Source organism: Poromitra crassiceps (genome assembly GCF_964638095.1).
Source record: "Poromitra crassiceps genome assembly, chromosome: 6".
Classification (NCBI taxonomy): Eukaryota; Metazoa; Chordata; class Actinopteri; order Beryciformes; family Melamphaidae; genus Poromitra; species Poromitra crassiceps.
In genome coordinates, this window is record NC_139627.1 from 31,937,425 (window position 1) to 31,954,974 (window position 17,550).

A 17,550-nucleotide genomic window follows, 5' to 3' on the forward strand; every position below is an offset into this window, starting at 1 on the left:
ATTCGGGGCCACCTCAACCTGGGAGCGGACCTGCTATCGCGGGGCAACCCGCGCAATTCAGAATGGGTTCTCCACCCACAGGTGGTGGAGCAGATCTGGGCCAGGTTCGGGCAAGCCAGCGTCGATCTCTTCGCCTCGCGGCTCGCACACCATTGCCCCCAGTGGTTTGTGTATTGGGGCTGGCTTCAGGTCCATGACCATAGACCTGGTCGCGTTTGAGCCTTCTGCCTCTTCTTCGGCGGAAGAGAGGAGACTTAGGTCGCTCTGCCCCGTGCAGGCGCTCCGTGCCTATGTGGCCAAGACGCGTACTTTGCGTACGTCTAACCAGCTTCTGGTGTGCCATGGGGCTAAGGCTCTGGGCAAGCCGTTGTCCAAACAGCGTCTATCGCACTGGATAGTGGAGGCCATTAACTTGGCCTATTCTGCCGCTGGGAAGGTTCCACCGGAAGGAATTAAGGCCCACTCTACTCGGGGCGTGGCTTCTTCCTGGGCGCTGTTGCGCGGTGTGACGGTGGAAGATATGTGCGCAGCTGCGTCATGGTCGACTCACCATACCTTTGTGAGGTTTTATAGTCTGGATGTGGGAGGCGCGACATTCGCTCATGCGGTTCTGTCTGCCTCCGCGGACTAGTTGCCTCGCTGACTGCTCCCCAATCCTTATCGGGTTCCCATGCGCTATAAGCCGTGACGGCCCATTTTTCGATCGAGAGTCGCAAGGTCGGGCACTTAGGTGCTCCTTTGCAGCAAGGTCGGTTGTAAGGTGGCAATAGGTGGGAGCCGAGCTTCAACGAAATAAAACTAAGGGGTTGTCCTACAACCCAGGTTTTATGAGTGAAGCGAGGCTCCCACCTCAGGTGCCTTGCTGCCAGTCTGTCTGGTTCTGGCCGAATGCCGGGTGAGTGGTGTTTTCCCGGTCCAATTCCAGGCGTGAGGGCTTGTGCCCGCCTCTACTCCTGCTATTGGATGGGAGACCATGAGACCGTCAGGATCGCCCCGGATTTTCCAAGGGTCCAGTCTGCATCCTGTCAACGGTCTAATGGATGGTTGGAAAGGACACTTTTAAAGTAATAAAAGGTAAGAGCATTCGATAGCGTGTACCACGCAGAGATGGCAATAGGTGGGAGCCTCGCTTCACTCATAAAACCTGGGTTGTAGGACAACCCCTTAGTTTGTTTTGTATGTGACTATATGTGCATAAAACAATAAAAATTTAAGTTAAAAAAAAAAAAAAAACGCCCACAGCGCTCCTCCAAAAACAACAGACGCCACCAGTGCTTAAATGCCAGGTGCGTTCATTAAAAGAGGAGCACGTTTAGCGCGTCCTTACATAGAGAATGAATTGCAGAAAGATGCTGGCAGCTCCAAAAAGCTTTTGGTCTGAATGGCCCCTAGACGGACAGAAATTAAACCACGGACCCCCATTTGTTATGATTTTTGCTTTTATTACAGCAAGTGTATGAAACCCATGATCAAAACATTCTGTCGTGTTAGTGATGGATGGTATTATAGTGAAAATGAAGTATTCCCCTTTTTGGTGGGGACCCCTGGAATCCCCTCAAGGACCCATATGGGTCCGCGCAGACCCCACTTTGAGAACCACTGCCTTAAGGCGTCGTGGAGTGAGGTTTACTCACTGCACAGCACGACCGCTGGCTACTGTTACACAAGTGTTACATGACTTCACTCTTTATACTGTTACACAAGTGTTACATGACTTCACTCTTTGCCAGAACAGAAACAAGAAAAAGAAAACGTGAACTGAGAAAGAAAGAAAGCGTGGGCAACTCACCAAGGCACGAACCGTCAATCTCCTCGTACCCGACGCTGCAGACACATCTCCCCAGGGGAACGAGCCAGTCTCCGTCCGCTCCGCAGTACAGTTTGGGCGTGTCTCTTTCCTCGGCGTGGTCCACACACGCCCCTCTCACCTCCACCAGTGAGGAGGAGTCCACCCGCGGCACCGTGTCCGGGAAGGAGGCCAGGTTCCTCAGCGTGAAAGGACACTTCTTGTAATACACCCTCACGGACACCAGGGCGATGCAGGCGCCGATGTCCTGGAATGCCAGGTAGAAGCCCTTCTTGCTCATGGGCCCCACCTCGCGCACCTCGGTGTTGAGCTTGAGGATGCGGTCACCCAGGTCCATCTGGGTGAAGCTCTCGTCGGCCGCAATGGTGTCGATCTTGGTGTACTGCGAGGTCTTGAACTTGAGGCCGTGGGCTTCATCCGTCTCGTGGTAGAAGAGGTTGAAGGTCTCCTTGCAGGTGCCCGATACCCAAGGGATGGAGTTGCAGTCGCGCAGCGTGAAGCGCAGCTCAGCGTAGATCTTCTGGGCCGCCTGCCGTGAGATCCAGTTGGAGCGCAGCCAGTTGTTCTGGTTGGGCTCCATCACGTGGCACACTTGGAAGGTGTGGATGGGCCGGTTATGCTCGTCCATCTCCGTGATGGCGTCCCACTGTGGAGGAGGAGGAGGAGAGGAGGGAGAAGGAGAGGAGGGAGGAGAGACCAGGGGAGAGGAGAGAGGTGGAGAGAGGGGAGAGGAGAGGAGAGAAGGGAGGAGAGAGCAGGGGAGAGGAGAGAGCAGGGGAGAGGGGAGAGGAGAGGAGAGAGAAGAGGAGAGGAGGAGAGCAGAGGAGGGGGAGACGAGAGGAGAGGAGAGGAGAGGGGAGAGGAGAGGGGAGGAAAAGAGGAGAGGGGAGGAGAGGAGAAGAAAAAGAAAAAGGAGTGTTATTATAGTATTTAAAGAAAAAAAAAAACATCGCATGGATGCATAAATATGGATGTGCAAAAAATATATATTATATTATTATTATTATTATTATTTTAATTGTTTAATTGTTTATATTGTATGTTTTTGCTGTAACTGTTTAACTTTGGTGTAATTTCTGAGGTAAGAGATTTTCGGGGTGTACAGCAATATAAAAAAAAAATCAAACATACCTTGAAGGTAGAGCAATATCTTTCAACAACAAAGCAAATTTGAAGGTGCAAATTCAATCTGTTCAATTCAGATCTATTCAAATACACTTTACTGGTGTAAATGGAAAGGAACCCATGTTATTAAAGCAGTCAAATAAGGCAAGTTATCAGCATTAATAGATCACCCACGATAATGAAACAAAAATCAATAAATATCAGTGTTAGGGACTTAGGAACTTTTTTCTCTTTAATTCCTCTCCCTCTCTCTCTGGTTGATTTTTTCCCTCCAGTGACGTCTGACTCCGCCTGCTGAGTCACCAGCTCTGCAACTCCCAGGTCATGTGATCAGGGAGTTTGGCAGCTTTGTGGGGTCACAGGGTCACCGGTCCCCAGGATGGAAGTTAATGGGGGTTTTTAGCCTCCTGGTCCCACACCCCTCTCTGCTGTTATTCGAGTGGGGACCAGCTACACGGGCGACCCCAAACGCACCCCACATCCACCTCCCAGAATCAAATTACCTGCCTGTGAAAAAGTGCTCTCAAATCACCTCTCTTACAATGCGGCATTGCACCACCCACAAGCTGTGGAGTATGCCCTTACTGTACGTGTGTGTAGACTGCAGTGTTGGGCAGTAAAGTGAAGCGAAGTAACGTGTTACTGTAATTTTATTACTTTCCCAGTAAATAGTAAATTACTGCAATTAGTTTCTACAGCGATGGCACAACGCTAAAACTAAGTATGGAGATAGGTCTGGCTATGCGTGTTCCCAGAGCGCAATTGTTGTTGTTTGTAATAATTGTAATACTGTAGGCAAATAAATAAAAAAAGTATGCAGTTTGGCTGATTGTTGGCTCCTCCTAAGGTTAATTATTGTTCCAATAAAGTGGATTCAGTTCTAAAAGGAGCTGACTAAACAGGTTGTACATCACTTTTTCGGAACGGGGGTAGCAAAAGTAATATAGTGATGTTTACTATATTACTTTACTATATTTACTTTTACTTCTTTTACTAAGTAAAGTAACAAGTAACATAATTAATTACTTTTAGATTTTTAAAGGAGTAATAAGTAATAAGTAACTAATTACACTTCCTAAGTAACTTGCCCAACACTGGTAGACTGATATGTACAGTAACTGGTTTGCTGATAAATGGCACCAATGGAGATATAGGCCCCTATCTTCCCACTGGCCTTAGGCGCTAAAACTGGCGTTAAACGCAAAAGAACGCGCCTTGCGCCTGCCTCGGGAAGATAGCATCATGGTTTTAGGCCCCGAAATGCGCTTTACACCGAAGAGGTGTGGCGCAGTGCCAGAATAGGCCAGAATGGGCGTTTCGGCCTTAAATACCGGCCTAACGCTATCTTCCGCCCTGGCGTTAATTTAGCGCTTAGTGCTTTTCAAAACCAGGCCTTATTCAGTGCGCTGGTTATATTACTGTGCGTAATTGCGCGGGGCTCTCCTCTGCCATCTCACTCTCTCTCCCCCTCTCTCTCTCTCTCACTCGCACGTCAGACAGGCACAATGACCGATGGAAAAAAAAGTTGTTATATCGTAGTTTTGAGCCCCTGTCATTCAGAGGCTGTCGCATCATCCTACCTGTGCGCTCCCCTACCAAAGCCACAAATGTGGAATCTCCCAGCATGCATTGAGGCTAATACATTTCGACAAGAAATAGCAACCAAATCAGCCTAAATAGGCTAAGTGGTAGATATAAATAATACACAAGATGCAATTCTGGAACATTTCAATATTGGACAAAATAAAACATAAAAATTAAAACACAACCCTATGTGAAACATATACTGTATGTAATCCAGGTGGTATATATATTCCTCGCAAAGTTAACGTGATGTAGATGAGTGATAGCCGTAACACGGTTCTACTGTGATGTCCGCTCTAATAAGACTTGACTTACTTCACATGTACTTTTGCAATAAAAACACATTTATGCAATGACTTTACATAATGTAGGCTATATTTATGTGCATCATTTAGCCTGTGCAGCAGGTCGTCTACAAGTTATAAAACTACCTGCCCTGAATGAGCCAAGTGGGGGTGCTTGTTCACTATTGTGAAAGTTATGTTTACAACATAAAGATCATGGAAATGGGTGGTATCAGGAATGTCACTGATAGTTAACGTTCTATATTGTAGGCTACAGGGAGACTGCATCAGCCCTGCTGAACAGATCTGTATTTGCCTGGCTGTAGGTTGAATCATTTTATTCAGGCTATGATCTGTGATGTGCTGAGATATCCAAATTGGCAGAGATGACAGCATAAAGCCGCAAACCGCGGACTGGATCGAGTGGATCGGAGCTTCGAAAGGAAGAATGTCATTGAGTAACTGCAGTTCACCAATGAGCACAGTTGTGAATAATTCTACGCTTAAAAGGCGTGGTTATAATGGTTAAGGCCGCGTATAGCGCCGGCACGAGAATAGCCAGTGCGCCAGTCCCCGCCCACTAATATGCGCTGCGCCTGGCGCTAAGCGCTAATTTAAGGCCGTTGCAAGGATAGAGCCCACAATCTCTCCACCTAGCCCTCGGTCTGCCCCATGGTCTCCTCCCAGCTGGACGTGCCTGGAACACCTCCCTAGGGAGGCGCACAGGTGGCATCCTTACCAGATGCCCGAACCACTTCAACTGGCTCCTTTCTCTGCGAAGGAGCAGTGGCTCTACTCCGAGTCCCTCATGGATGACTGAGCTTCTCACCTTATCTCTAAGGGAGATGCCAGCCACCCTCCTGAGAAAACCCATTTTGGCCGCTTGTATCCGCAATCTTGTTCTTTCGGTCATGATCCATCCTTCATGACCATAGGTGAGGGTATTACGAAGATCGACCAGTAGATCGAGAGCGTTGCCCTCTGGCTCAGCTCTGTTTTCGTCACAACGGTGCAGTCAAGTGAATGCAAATACCGCTCCAGCGGCTCAGATTCTGCAGCCCATCTCCCGCTCCATTGTCCCCTCACTCGAGAACAAGACCCAGATATATTTGAACTCCTTCACTTAGAATAATCCCCTACCTGGAATAGACAATCCACCAGTTTCCTGCTGAGAACCATGGCCTCAGATTTAGAGGTGCTGATCCTCATCCCAGCCGCTTCACACTTGGCTATATACAGTATATATATATATATATATATATATATATATATATATATATATATATATATATATATATCTGCAGAACTTTCTCACAGCTATCATTGTTTTTTTTGTTTTTGTTTTTTTAATATTTTATTTTGCTATTTTCAAAACGTAAAAAACAAAAAGCTCGGACACAGATTGGTCAAATTGGCTCTGCCCATTCATGCATTTCTTTTCCGCTCCCTGCGTGTCACTCTCAAATCCATCCGTCGCTATGAAACAACAATAACAACTCTAGCTCGTTGCTAGTAGCAAGTAGCAACTTGCTATATGCTGAAAATGGTAAGTGTTGACAACACACCTGTCACGTTCACTTCATTTTGATCGGGTAAAGTGCAGTATGCGTGCAAGCACTGTTGCACACCTTTTGAGAGAGCCTGCCGACAGATTTTCGATGCAAGTCGAAAGTCTGTCTCGAGAGATTAGTGATAGACAGATAGACAATCACCTGCCAGGTAGTTTTTTTAAGTGCCTGCCCTTTGAGACGGTTTCCTGAGCAACTTGTATCAAGATGGTTAAAACAAACGATCTGGCAGCGTCAGGTTTAGCCCTACTACTGTATAAACACAGTCCATTCCATTTGATGGGAGGCCCAAATCTGAGGAAGGTTATATTATTTTCTCCAGAATTCCATGTATGTATTGTAGGTACAGTAGAGAGAAAGAGTGAAACTATGATCAGAATAGTCATTCTTCTGCATTCTCTAACTGAGTTAACTTATTATAAATGAAATAATGCTGACGTTTAACCATTCATCAGTATGCTGGGGACCCCCTGGGACTTCAAGGACCACTGGTAGTGTCCAGACCCCAGGTTGAGAACCACTGCCCTAAGGTGTGTGGCCTGTGGAGGAGGATAAGCAGTATGCAACACCATCTCCATGCCCTTTTATCAACATTATTTTCATTGAGACAAGCAAGGGATGCGTACGGAAGTTAGGTGAAAAAGGCCATGCACACGGCTATTAATTACCAACTAAGAGATTCACACACAGCTCTATATTTAGAGGTGATCTATCTTCATTTAACAAACACACAAAAGCACTGCTGCAAACACGGCCCTCTATTTTAATTAATGGCTAGAAAACAAGTTCTTCATAGGCAAACACAGTCCAGAGAGTTGGGAGAGATGCTGGCTGGTTAATTTGCCAATATTATTTTTGCTTAAGCCAACACATTTAATAAGTGGTTTTAATTTGCACATAGCTAAATATTACCTCTTGATGAGAGCAGTAATCAAAGCCTAATGTTTGCTTTCACATACTCATGTTATTATACTTTTTAATAACGTGTTTTAATTCAATCACCCAAAGACGACAGACTGTAATCGGCTCTTTCCTCAAGGTGTCACTGTAATCATAACTTAATTACAGTAAAACAAATTGATTTTGATTAGCTATAACATTGCCCGGCACATGTGTGGTGTTGCACGATGAATTCTAATGGGAAAGCTAGGAAACAAGGTAATGTCTGGCAAGCTACGTAATGGCTTGCAGGCTATATCGTTGGCTGTATGATTCTGTAGCAATCAACATCTAATGATGTCTTTCCTCCACTTTATAGCAAATACTGCACCATGCTTTCAATAGTGTACATGTTGTCATTAATATTTGGATTTCAGTCAAATTTGACACATTTGACAAACTCATAGATCAACAGATTCATCATTAAATTTAGTTTTGAGGGGTAATTGTCAGCTTTACTATCTACTGTATCTATCAAACGACCACCCTACCCACATGTCTAAATAAATACCTACAGTGTACCTACTTACGTAGCTAAATACTACAATACCTACCTACACATAGGGCTGTGTATTAGCAAGAATCTGGCGGTACGATACGTATCACGATACCAGGGTTACGATTCAATATATTGCAATATTGTGATACAGTATATTGTGATAATGTAAGCAGAGAAGGCGTAAGAAGGCTTTTTTTTATATCTCTCCATCAAATGTGAGTCAAATGGCTGAAGATATACAGAACACTGCTATGTAGCAGTGGCGGATTTAAACGCCATACAAAATGAACCACTGTCACAGATCTTTACAGGTAAACTAATAATTAAAACTTTCTTTTTTGTTTTTGAGAATTAATAGTTTCACAAAGCATTATATTGCGATACTCAAGTATATTGATCTGCAAGGCTACCTATCTAAATGCATTAGATCTGTGCAATAAAATCGATGTAACAATATATCACAATATTTCTTTCCGCAATTTTTGCCCCGATATTTCAAAAAATATTGTGATACTGTACATTGCTTTATTGATTTTTTTGCACAGCCATAATGACACAATAAGAATAGTTATGCACTTTATTTTTTATTGCAGTGTGTTCAGTAACACGGTGTGTAACTGTGCAAATATGGTTCTAATAAATTGGAATGAAAATTGTGAATTAAATAGTTGTTTTTTATATATATTTTGTTTTATCCCACATTAGTCCTAGTTTAAATTTATTTGTCTTGGTTGCTGCTCCACCCTCTGCCAATCTGGGGAGAGCCGAAACTGGCTCCATGCTTCCTCCGAGACATGGGCAGTAGCCAGCCGCTTCTTTTCACCTGACAGAGGAAGCTTCACCGGTAGGACATAGCACGTGGGAGGATCACGCTATTCCAACGAGTTCCCCTCCCTCCGAACAGGCGCCCCTAACGACCAGAGGAGGCACCACTTCAGCGACCAGGATATTGCATGTTTTGGTGTGGGGTTCCTATATGAAGGAAACCCCCAGGGGGCACGGGGAGAACATGCAAACCCCACACAGAAAGGCCCTTTTTGATGACCCCACCCAGGCGGTGGGCACTCGAGGACATGCAGATGGGCACGCACTCCTTCAGTGCTCACAGCGTCCCAGCTGGGAATCGAACCCAGGACCTTCTAGCTGTGAGGCGACAGCGCTTACCACTGCGCCACAGTGCCGCCCGTGAATTAAATAGTTTTGACTTAATTTGTCCACTGAGTTCTCATTGTGATGTACAGATTATTACACTACCTGGGTGGTACACAGCAAGTTGTATTTTCAACTCTATGTTTTACATTTTCATTCAATTATGTACAGTATTGCAATATATTGCAATATGTATTGTATCGCAAGGTATCATGATACATGTATGTATCATATTGTGAGGAAATGCCAATACCATCCCTAAAATGGATACATACCTACCAACAACATAAACTCCTCAAAAAAAGTTCGGAAACGTTATTTCTGACGATTATTTCTCCCCTTTAATAATACCAATTGGTATTGTATTTTATATCGTTGGAAAGCCCGATTAGTTATCTTTACAACGAATACAACTTGTAAGGATTGTGCATTCGTGGAATGAGCAACACAGCTAACCGTGTGGGTAGCGCCCCCAAAAATTTTGCCAAAATCCCCTGCAATATTCTTCTGTTGGTATTCACTCTGACTGGTGACTAATTAGGCGTTCCAACAATATAAAATACAATACCAATTGGCATTATTAAAGGGGAGAAATAATCCACCAAAATAACATTTCTGAACTGTATTGAGGAGTTTACATAGGATATACTTGCTTGACTACATGCCTGCCTGCCTGCCTACCTACCTACTTCCAATAGATTCCAATAGGCACATCCTCCCATCCATTCATCTATCAATCCTATCAAAGCCGCTTCAAAGACTTCCCCCCATTTAGGCCGACAATCTCTTCAGCTTAGGACGAAAAGAAAATACTTGATAATTGGAAATGGTGACAATGTAAAAGGTTGCCATAAAAATAATAAATAAAGACATGCACGGCTGTTCATACTGCAAACAAAATGAGATTGAAGATGAGATCCTTCCTATCAGAGTGCTTCAGTGATATAGAATCAATGGCTTCCAAGCCCTATTCAGAAAATTGTATGAGTTGAGGAGAGCCAGACAATTGATGCTTCTGCAAATGTTTCTGTTTAGTTCTGTCACAATTCCTGGACCAAGAGTAATAAAGATTAATATTGACCAGTCAGTCAGACAGACAGAATACTGCTGGAAAAGGTCTGGCAACCTCTGGAATATATTGCTTGTGTATGATTGTTCAGCTTGATTATTCTTGCTCTGTTAAAGTTTATCTGTAAATAGTGTATGCAAACTTCCTACTACTTGCACTGAGAGAGAGAGACAGACAGGCAGACAGGCAGACAGACAGACAGACAGACAGACAGACAGACAGACAGACAGGCAGAGAGAGAGACACACACACACAGAGAAGGACTGAGAGACACAGAGAGAGAGAGACAGAGATATGAGCTGATGTCTCCTTTGATGGGGTGCTTCCTCCTGCCATCTCTAGCTGACTTGGTGGAGACAGCTTGGGACCATGGGACCCATAGACTCCCTCCAGTATTCCCGCGGGGCCTCAAACAGCCCAGACCAGTACGCTGACAAGGACTTGACTGACATTGGTTTGTTGGTCTGATACCTATACTGATATTTTTAAGGACAATGTTTTGTGCCGATAGTCAGTATCTTTACCCTTTGACCATCCAGTAAAACTAGAATCAGTTCAAGTTAACCATAGACAACCAGTGTAGATCAGGAGTTCCACGCCTTTTTTGTAAACATCAAATTCAAGGACTTTTCAAGGGCATTCCAGGTCCAATTAACTCAAATCCAAGGACTCAACATGGTATGGTTTATAGTGCAAGACTTACATTAGAGCCAGTGGTAATTCATAAAAAATTAACATGAAAAAAAAAGTCATAGAGTTTCAGCAAGAGGCAGTCTCTTGGTCGGTCTCTCTTAATCTTTTCTCTTATAAATGTATAATCTACGTTTGTTCTTCTACTGGCTGTATTCAATAATATTATGATCGATTGTTTTTTTCCCTCCAAATTATTAATTTCATTAAATAGGAATAGGTCTCTTTACCAAAAATAATAATAATTAGCATAACGGCCAAATACTAGATTTGTCCTTTGACCACCAAAATCTAATTAGTTCATCCTTGAGTCCAAGTCGACGTCCGAGCTAAATTAGAAGAAATTCCGTCAAGGCGTTCCTGAGATATTGCGTTAAAGAACTTGGAAATGCGGTTCGTGAGGTCACAGTGACCTTGAACGTTGACCTTTAACCACCAAAATCGAATCAGTTCATTCTTGCGTCCAAGTGGAGGTTTGAGGCAAATTTGATGAAATTCCGTGAAGGCGTTCCGGAGATACCGCGTTAATGATCATGAAGCGAGCGGTCGTGAGGTCACAGTGACCTTGAACTTTGACCTGTAACCACCAAAGTCTAATCAGTTCATCCTTGAGTCCAAGTGGATGTTTGAGGCAAATTAGAAGAAATTCCATCAAGGCGTTCCTGAGATATCGTGTTAACGAGCTTGAAAATGGTGTTTGAGAGGTCACAGTGACCTTGACCTTTGACCACCAAATCTAATCAGTTCATCCTTGTGTGCAAGTCGACGTTTGAGGCAAATTGGAAGAAATTCCGTCAAGGCGTTCCTGAGATATCGCGTTAACGAACTTGGGAACGGCGTTCGTGAGGTCACAGTGACCTTGAACTTTGACCTTTGAACACCAAAATTGAATCAGTTCATCCTTGGGTCCACGTCGACGTTTGAGGCAAATTTTATGAAATTCCGTCAAGGCGTTCCTCAGATATCGCGTTAAAAAACATCGGACGTACGGACGGATGGACGGACAAACCGAATCCATAATGCCTCCGGCCTGACTATCGCCGGCGGAGGCATAATAAAACCTCAGTAAAGCCCCATAAAAAAGACCTGCTTTCTTTGCAGCACAATTGGGACTTGAGGAAATGCATCTGGCTGTGAGTTGTCTAATGCGGGAGTGACTAATTCATATGCGCATCGTTAATAGCGGATACTTAATGCAGATTATGTGTTTTTAGCAAATCGTTATCATGTTGGTTGAATGCCAATGCGATTCATTTTGCCATAAGGCTGTATTGGGCTAGTTCAATGCTCCTATATTGTCTATCATTGTCTTCCATGGCGAAGGGGTGCTGTGTCGTCACCTGAATTGCGTTTCGCTACTTTACACGGTGACAGTAAGGGTGGTGTTATCAAAGAATTCCAATCTGGGACCTGTTTATACTTTTTTGTGTTTTCAGGCCCTAAGAATGCCGTTCCCATGTAAAAGGAACACACTAACGCTAAAAAAGTTTGCCATTTTATGCAGGGAGCGTTGCCATGTAAACAGGGCCTAAGTGAAGCAGTGCAGGAGAAGAGAGGGCACACACAAAACGTTCTTCTCATTTTCCAACTTCATCTCATCTGATCATGCCAAAACAGGATTATTTTCACGACGACGTACCTTCAGGAAAGCCCCTTGAGCCTGTCTCTGTATGATAGCACCCATTTAGTGCGGTTTCTCCTTATTTTTCACCTCTGCCTATTCCTTTCTTCTTCCACAAGCAAAAGACCAGACAAAGGCTGACAACACCAGTGTCATTTGCAGCTTTTTATCAGACATATTTTCCATTAGAAGTAGCTATACACTAAGTATTATGAAACAGTTTAAGTGGTGAGCCATTTCTTGAATCAGGTGTCACGCAGGTGCAGAATGTACATACTAGTTGACGGTATTTGTGGTGTGTTCAAGTGCAAGAAAGGTGACGCATTGGTCGGGTTTTGTTACCGCTGGTCCTCCCAAGGGTCCCCGGTGTGTTAACCCCTTAAGAGCTCACATTCTGTTAGCTGACAGAGTGCATCTCTGTGGCAGCAGCACTTTAAACAAGTCTCTGCAGTTTTGCATTGACAACAACAGCTCCCACACCTTTCCTCTTAATAGACCCTTCTCACGGGGGCCATTTTGTGTCGAAAAGGCAGCGTTAATACAGGTGCAAGCAAAACACTAATGAGGGTTTCCAACTTCCATGATTGGAATGTGGAAACCATCATTAGTGTTTTGCTCGCACCTGTGTTTATTCTGCCTTTTTGACACAAAATGGCCCCCGTGAGAAGGGTCTATTGACTTCAAAATGAAAGAGACATTTCAAATTATGTGTGTGTGTGTGTGTGTGTGTGTGTGCGTGTGCGTGCGTGCGTGTGTGTGTGTGTGTGTGTCCGTGCATGCGTGCATGGCCGTAACTAGCTATGAGGACGGGGAGGTCCGGACCTCCCCTAATATTTCAGCCTGCAAAAAAAAAAAAAAAAAAAAAAAATTTGCAGGCCAGGCCAGGCCAGGCCACTCACTGAACAGCAGGCCAGGCGCCGCCTACTGGTTTACTAGTGGTTTTATTACTTTATTCAGGTTTAAAGTGGGTGCATCTCATTGTAATCATGCATGATGCCAATTGCCAAGCTCCCGAAGTCAGGTATGCAGGTGGCTATATGCATGGTTTCAGTTTCATGACCCAATAAGTAACAAAAAGAGGTGGTGTAAAGTTAAAAACAACATAATATATTTTATTTTATTTTTCAATCGTTCCTATCAGGAATAAATAAATGTCCCTCTGTATGTTTTTTTTATTATCGATGATGACTTTGTGTGTTGTGTACGGCTTGGGTTGTGTACCTGTGTTTGTAGGTGTCATTTTGATATGAATTTGGCTAAAACAGTTTGTGTTTGTTAGTTACAATTATGTTGACAGGAGAGCTGAGCAGGTGGTGACATGAAAGAGAATATACTGAATAATGACATCACAACAGTATAATCCTAATGTTGATTTAAAATGATATATTACTCTAAATATGGCTAAAAAAGGGGGGGGAAAAAACTAAAAAAAAATTCGGCGGCGCCCTGACGGGCGCCGCCGAATCCGCCTCCCCTTGCTGGACCTCCCCTATTTCGGAACCCTGGTTACGGCCCTGCATGCGTGGTGTTGAATTGTAATCCAAAAGTGAATTAACTCACTCTTTCTTCTCTATCAATGTGAAAAACTTAAAGTGAAGCTTCACTGGCCAGCCCAGTCTTAACATGCAGAATTGAAAAACGGTCGGGGGGAGGAAGTGTGCTTGATTGATTGCAGCGCGAGGCCCATCTCTCTCTCACATGAAATAGAGAGAGTCATTTTACTGGCCGCTCGCCCAGAGGTGAACTCGTTAAGAGCTGCACTCCTAACTATACTGTCATCACGCGCTCCACTCCGTCTTCCATGGAAATTAAGCGATCAGAGTTTTTTTTCTTCTTCATATACATTCCACACCATTTAAAACTCAAAGGTCCCTCCGTGTGAATGAGGGTGTGTTACAACCCAACTATAAGAGAATTACTTCATCATTATTTTACTGTCAGAAAGCAGCGGGGCAGAACAAGGGCCGGGAGCTAATATGGTTTTAAATGGTTTAGTATTACACTCGCAGGGCAGGAGTCTCTACTTTAAAACCGTCATGGCTGACACACATGCAGTATATGACTTTAGTTTAGTGTATCTACTAATGTGAGAACCGTCTGCGTGCGTGTGTGTATGCCTGTCCTTTGCTTATCTTGCGAAGCGTCAGACGACGGAGTGCAGTGCTGAATTCCATGCGATTCGACCAATCGGAAAGCGGATTTGCACACATATCCTTTGTAGCTGGGCTGGTTCTGATTGGATAAGACCAGAGTTGCTCTGGACAAGACTAGTCTCCTCTAGAGAGAGAGTGGCGTCAGTGGAGGACCAAAATGCGAGACTCATTAGCCAATGAACAGCCAGGAATGGGTCTCGCGCTACTTTTGCATGCTAAAATAAAGCTGATAATGTACAATTTCATTTAAGGGATGAAAAACCCTTTCAAAGTACAACACAAACTGTCTATTTTGCTGCAACTCGACAGTGCTGCTCAAGAGTTCCAGGCAGGGCCGGATCTAGGGGGTGGCAGGGGTGGGCTATGCCCACCCAAAGATTAATCTTGCCCACCCAAAAAAAAAAAAAAAAAAGTAATCTCCCCTTTGAATTAGTGTTAGAATATAATGCAACTTAATCCCCATCCCCAAACCGAGAACCTTTGGGCAACCTACCGCCAAAGATGTAACAGGCTAAAAACGGACCTGGTACCAGCTACTGTATGGCATACTAGCTTGTCGGCAATAATGTTCCAAAGTTAGGCACATTTTTGGCGAGTTTTTTTTTGGTATGGCTATTTTCATTGCCCCCCCCCCCCCCCCAAAATTTTCAATTGCCCACCCAGTAACCTCACCCTAGATACAGGCCTGGTTCCAGGACCTTACTTCCTGGAAAAAAAAACTGGTCCATTGGAGTGAATGGAGATGTCGGGACTCTTCTATCTACACGGCTCTGAAGACTATCAGTCTAAGCCAATCAGAGGCGTAGGTGGGGCATAGTAGGAATTGGCTTCGGCTGACTGGCGTGTATCCAGATTGTCATGTAATTGTAACTTGATGACATTTTTCATGACATACTCTTATTTTTTAAGCAGCAGCGGCCAAGTTTCAGTGGCAGCGGGCCGCCGCCACTGAATGTATATATCGGAAACCCTGTATTGTATGAACTTGCTTGAAGACAAACCATATCAGGCACATTTTATCACAGTGGAACTTGAATTTGGAGGTGGAGGGGCACAAAGCAATTTTAGCAGGGGATCACAAATGGATATATTGGAAATTGTGGCTGTATATTGTCAGTGGAATAGAGGAAAACAATGAAATCACAGGTGTTCATTTGGACCACAAGAGACTAAGCTTGAATAAATCTTTGCAAATCTCTTCTGTCATCGGCGGAGGATGCAAGCCTGCATCAATGCTACCGAGAGCATCCAAGAGCATCGCTGTGTGACATGCACGCGTGCGCGCACACACACAGTTGGTAGCAGGTGTGTTTTTGTCTGCTCTCCTGAGTGTTCTTCTCTCAATTAAAGCAGAGAAGAAGCCAGGGGAGAGAGAACCCGGCCAAGTTAAACACACAGCCGTCTGCTCTCTGTCTCTCCCTCCCTTCCTCCCTCCCTCCCTCTCTGCATCTCTCTCCCTCTCTCTATCTCTGCCCTTGCCCCTGTCTAGCTGGGCTTCTGTCCAAACATGTTATGCAAACACTCAATGTAATGTGACTTACATATAGCACTAGGCAAGGTTTTTTTTAATGTAAAAACAATCCCCACTAATTGAGTCCCTGCAGATACTTTTTTGTACAACTCCTCACAGCTGTATTTCCATGGACACGATGCTTTCCTGACATGTACTGTACCACAGACAGAAGTGCAAGACATAGCAGCAGAGCAGGTACTGGGGCAAGCCTCATGGCTGCCATCTTGGATTGCAAGACGACAAACAGAAAGGAAGGTCTGGAGGAACACTGACCTGACTAACATTACAGGTAGGCGTTTGCCCTCTCTAGTACCTTGGTGTCCTTTGATACAAAGTATCACCAGGGGTGTAGTGCTGCTGGAGCGCACCCCAGCGGCATTCTGCCACTTTTTTCTGCAAGTGAGAAATGTGATGCAGCCAGAATAGGCACAGTTCACATAATCTGGTTTCATAGACATTATATTAGCCTAATTCGAGTTGACTCGTCAAACACAATCCAACCGTTCACTGCCAATGACGAGTTGACTCGTCAAAAAAAAAAAAATTTTTTTTTTGACGGTGCTACGTGGATCAATGCCCCCCACGTCTCCTATAAAAATATTGGAAGTATTGAATGTGTATAATCTATTTTACCGACCAACTAAGTGGCGACAGTGGCGATTTTACAGTCATCAGTCACCAGACTCGCCCGAGAGCGGCCGCGCCAGCAGCAGCACACCGAGAGCGGAGAGCGGTGCTGGCGTGGGGGATTGCAAATTTGCATAATAGATTATGGGTGAAACACACTTTGAAACACCCGCCAGAATCGAAAGGCCAGAATCGCACGCATTCCGAAAACCCAGAAACGAACGAGCCTCATTCTCATACTGTAGGCGAAAACGCTTTCACGCTGCTGCACGGGCGCACAACGGTGGGGGGTTCCAAAAATAGCCTGGTTGAAAAACACAGTTTGAAACACGCAGCATAAAGCCTAGAATCGCACAAAGCTTCATCAAAGCTCTCAAACCCAAGAAACAAGTGAGCCCTATCCACACTCACTGCCAGGGTGGGAGGCTGCTCAAACTCGCAGCAGCAGCAGCAGCAGCAGAACACTCGCTTGTGACAAACGCAGGCTGAAAGCCACCAGACACGCCCACGGAGGGAGGAGTTGAAGGAGAGGGCGTTCAGAACTATATTGTTTAGATGTCTGATCTCTCACTGATGCCAAAAATAAATGGTTAAAGTGACTGTTCTGCCTGTTTGATTGAATTTCACAAAACTGCGATTATCTCAGCTTTCACTCTCAGACGCTGAAACCATGCTGTACTCAACGGCTAATATCTACATAACTACTAACTCTACAAACTAACTCTTTTAGACAGAGAAAGCACACATTCTATTAGTACTTTTGTGAACTTTGTGTTCACAAACTCCAAGCAGAAAAAAACCCTCTGGCAGAACCTACCTACAGTAAAAAAAAAAAAGGCTGGCAGTGAATGTGTTAAGTGCTTGAAGATCATCACCAAAACATACACTAGAGAGCCAATAAAAACAAATGAAATGGTCAAAG

The 17,550-nt window shown here is 44.4% G+C and overlaps 1 protein-coding gene across 1 annotated transcript in view; it reads right to left on the reverse strand.

Annotated features, from left to right (window-relative positions):
- Window positions 1-17,550, reverse strand: part of LOC310777843 (ephrin type-A receptor 6-like) — a gene marked incomplete at both ends in the record, with an annotated part of 350,777 nt that overhangs the window by 248,909 nt on the left and 84,318 nt on the right. Inside the window, one exon of the mRNA XM_083638194.1 lies at window positions 1,790-2,453. Within this exon, the coding sequence (XP_083494320.1) occupies window positions 1,790-2,453 (664 nt within the window). The remainder of the gene's footprint in view (window positions 1-1,789; window positions 2,454-17,550) is intronic.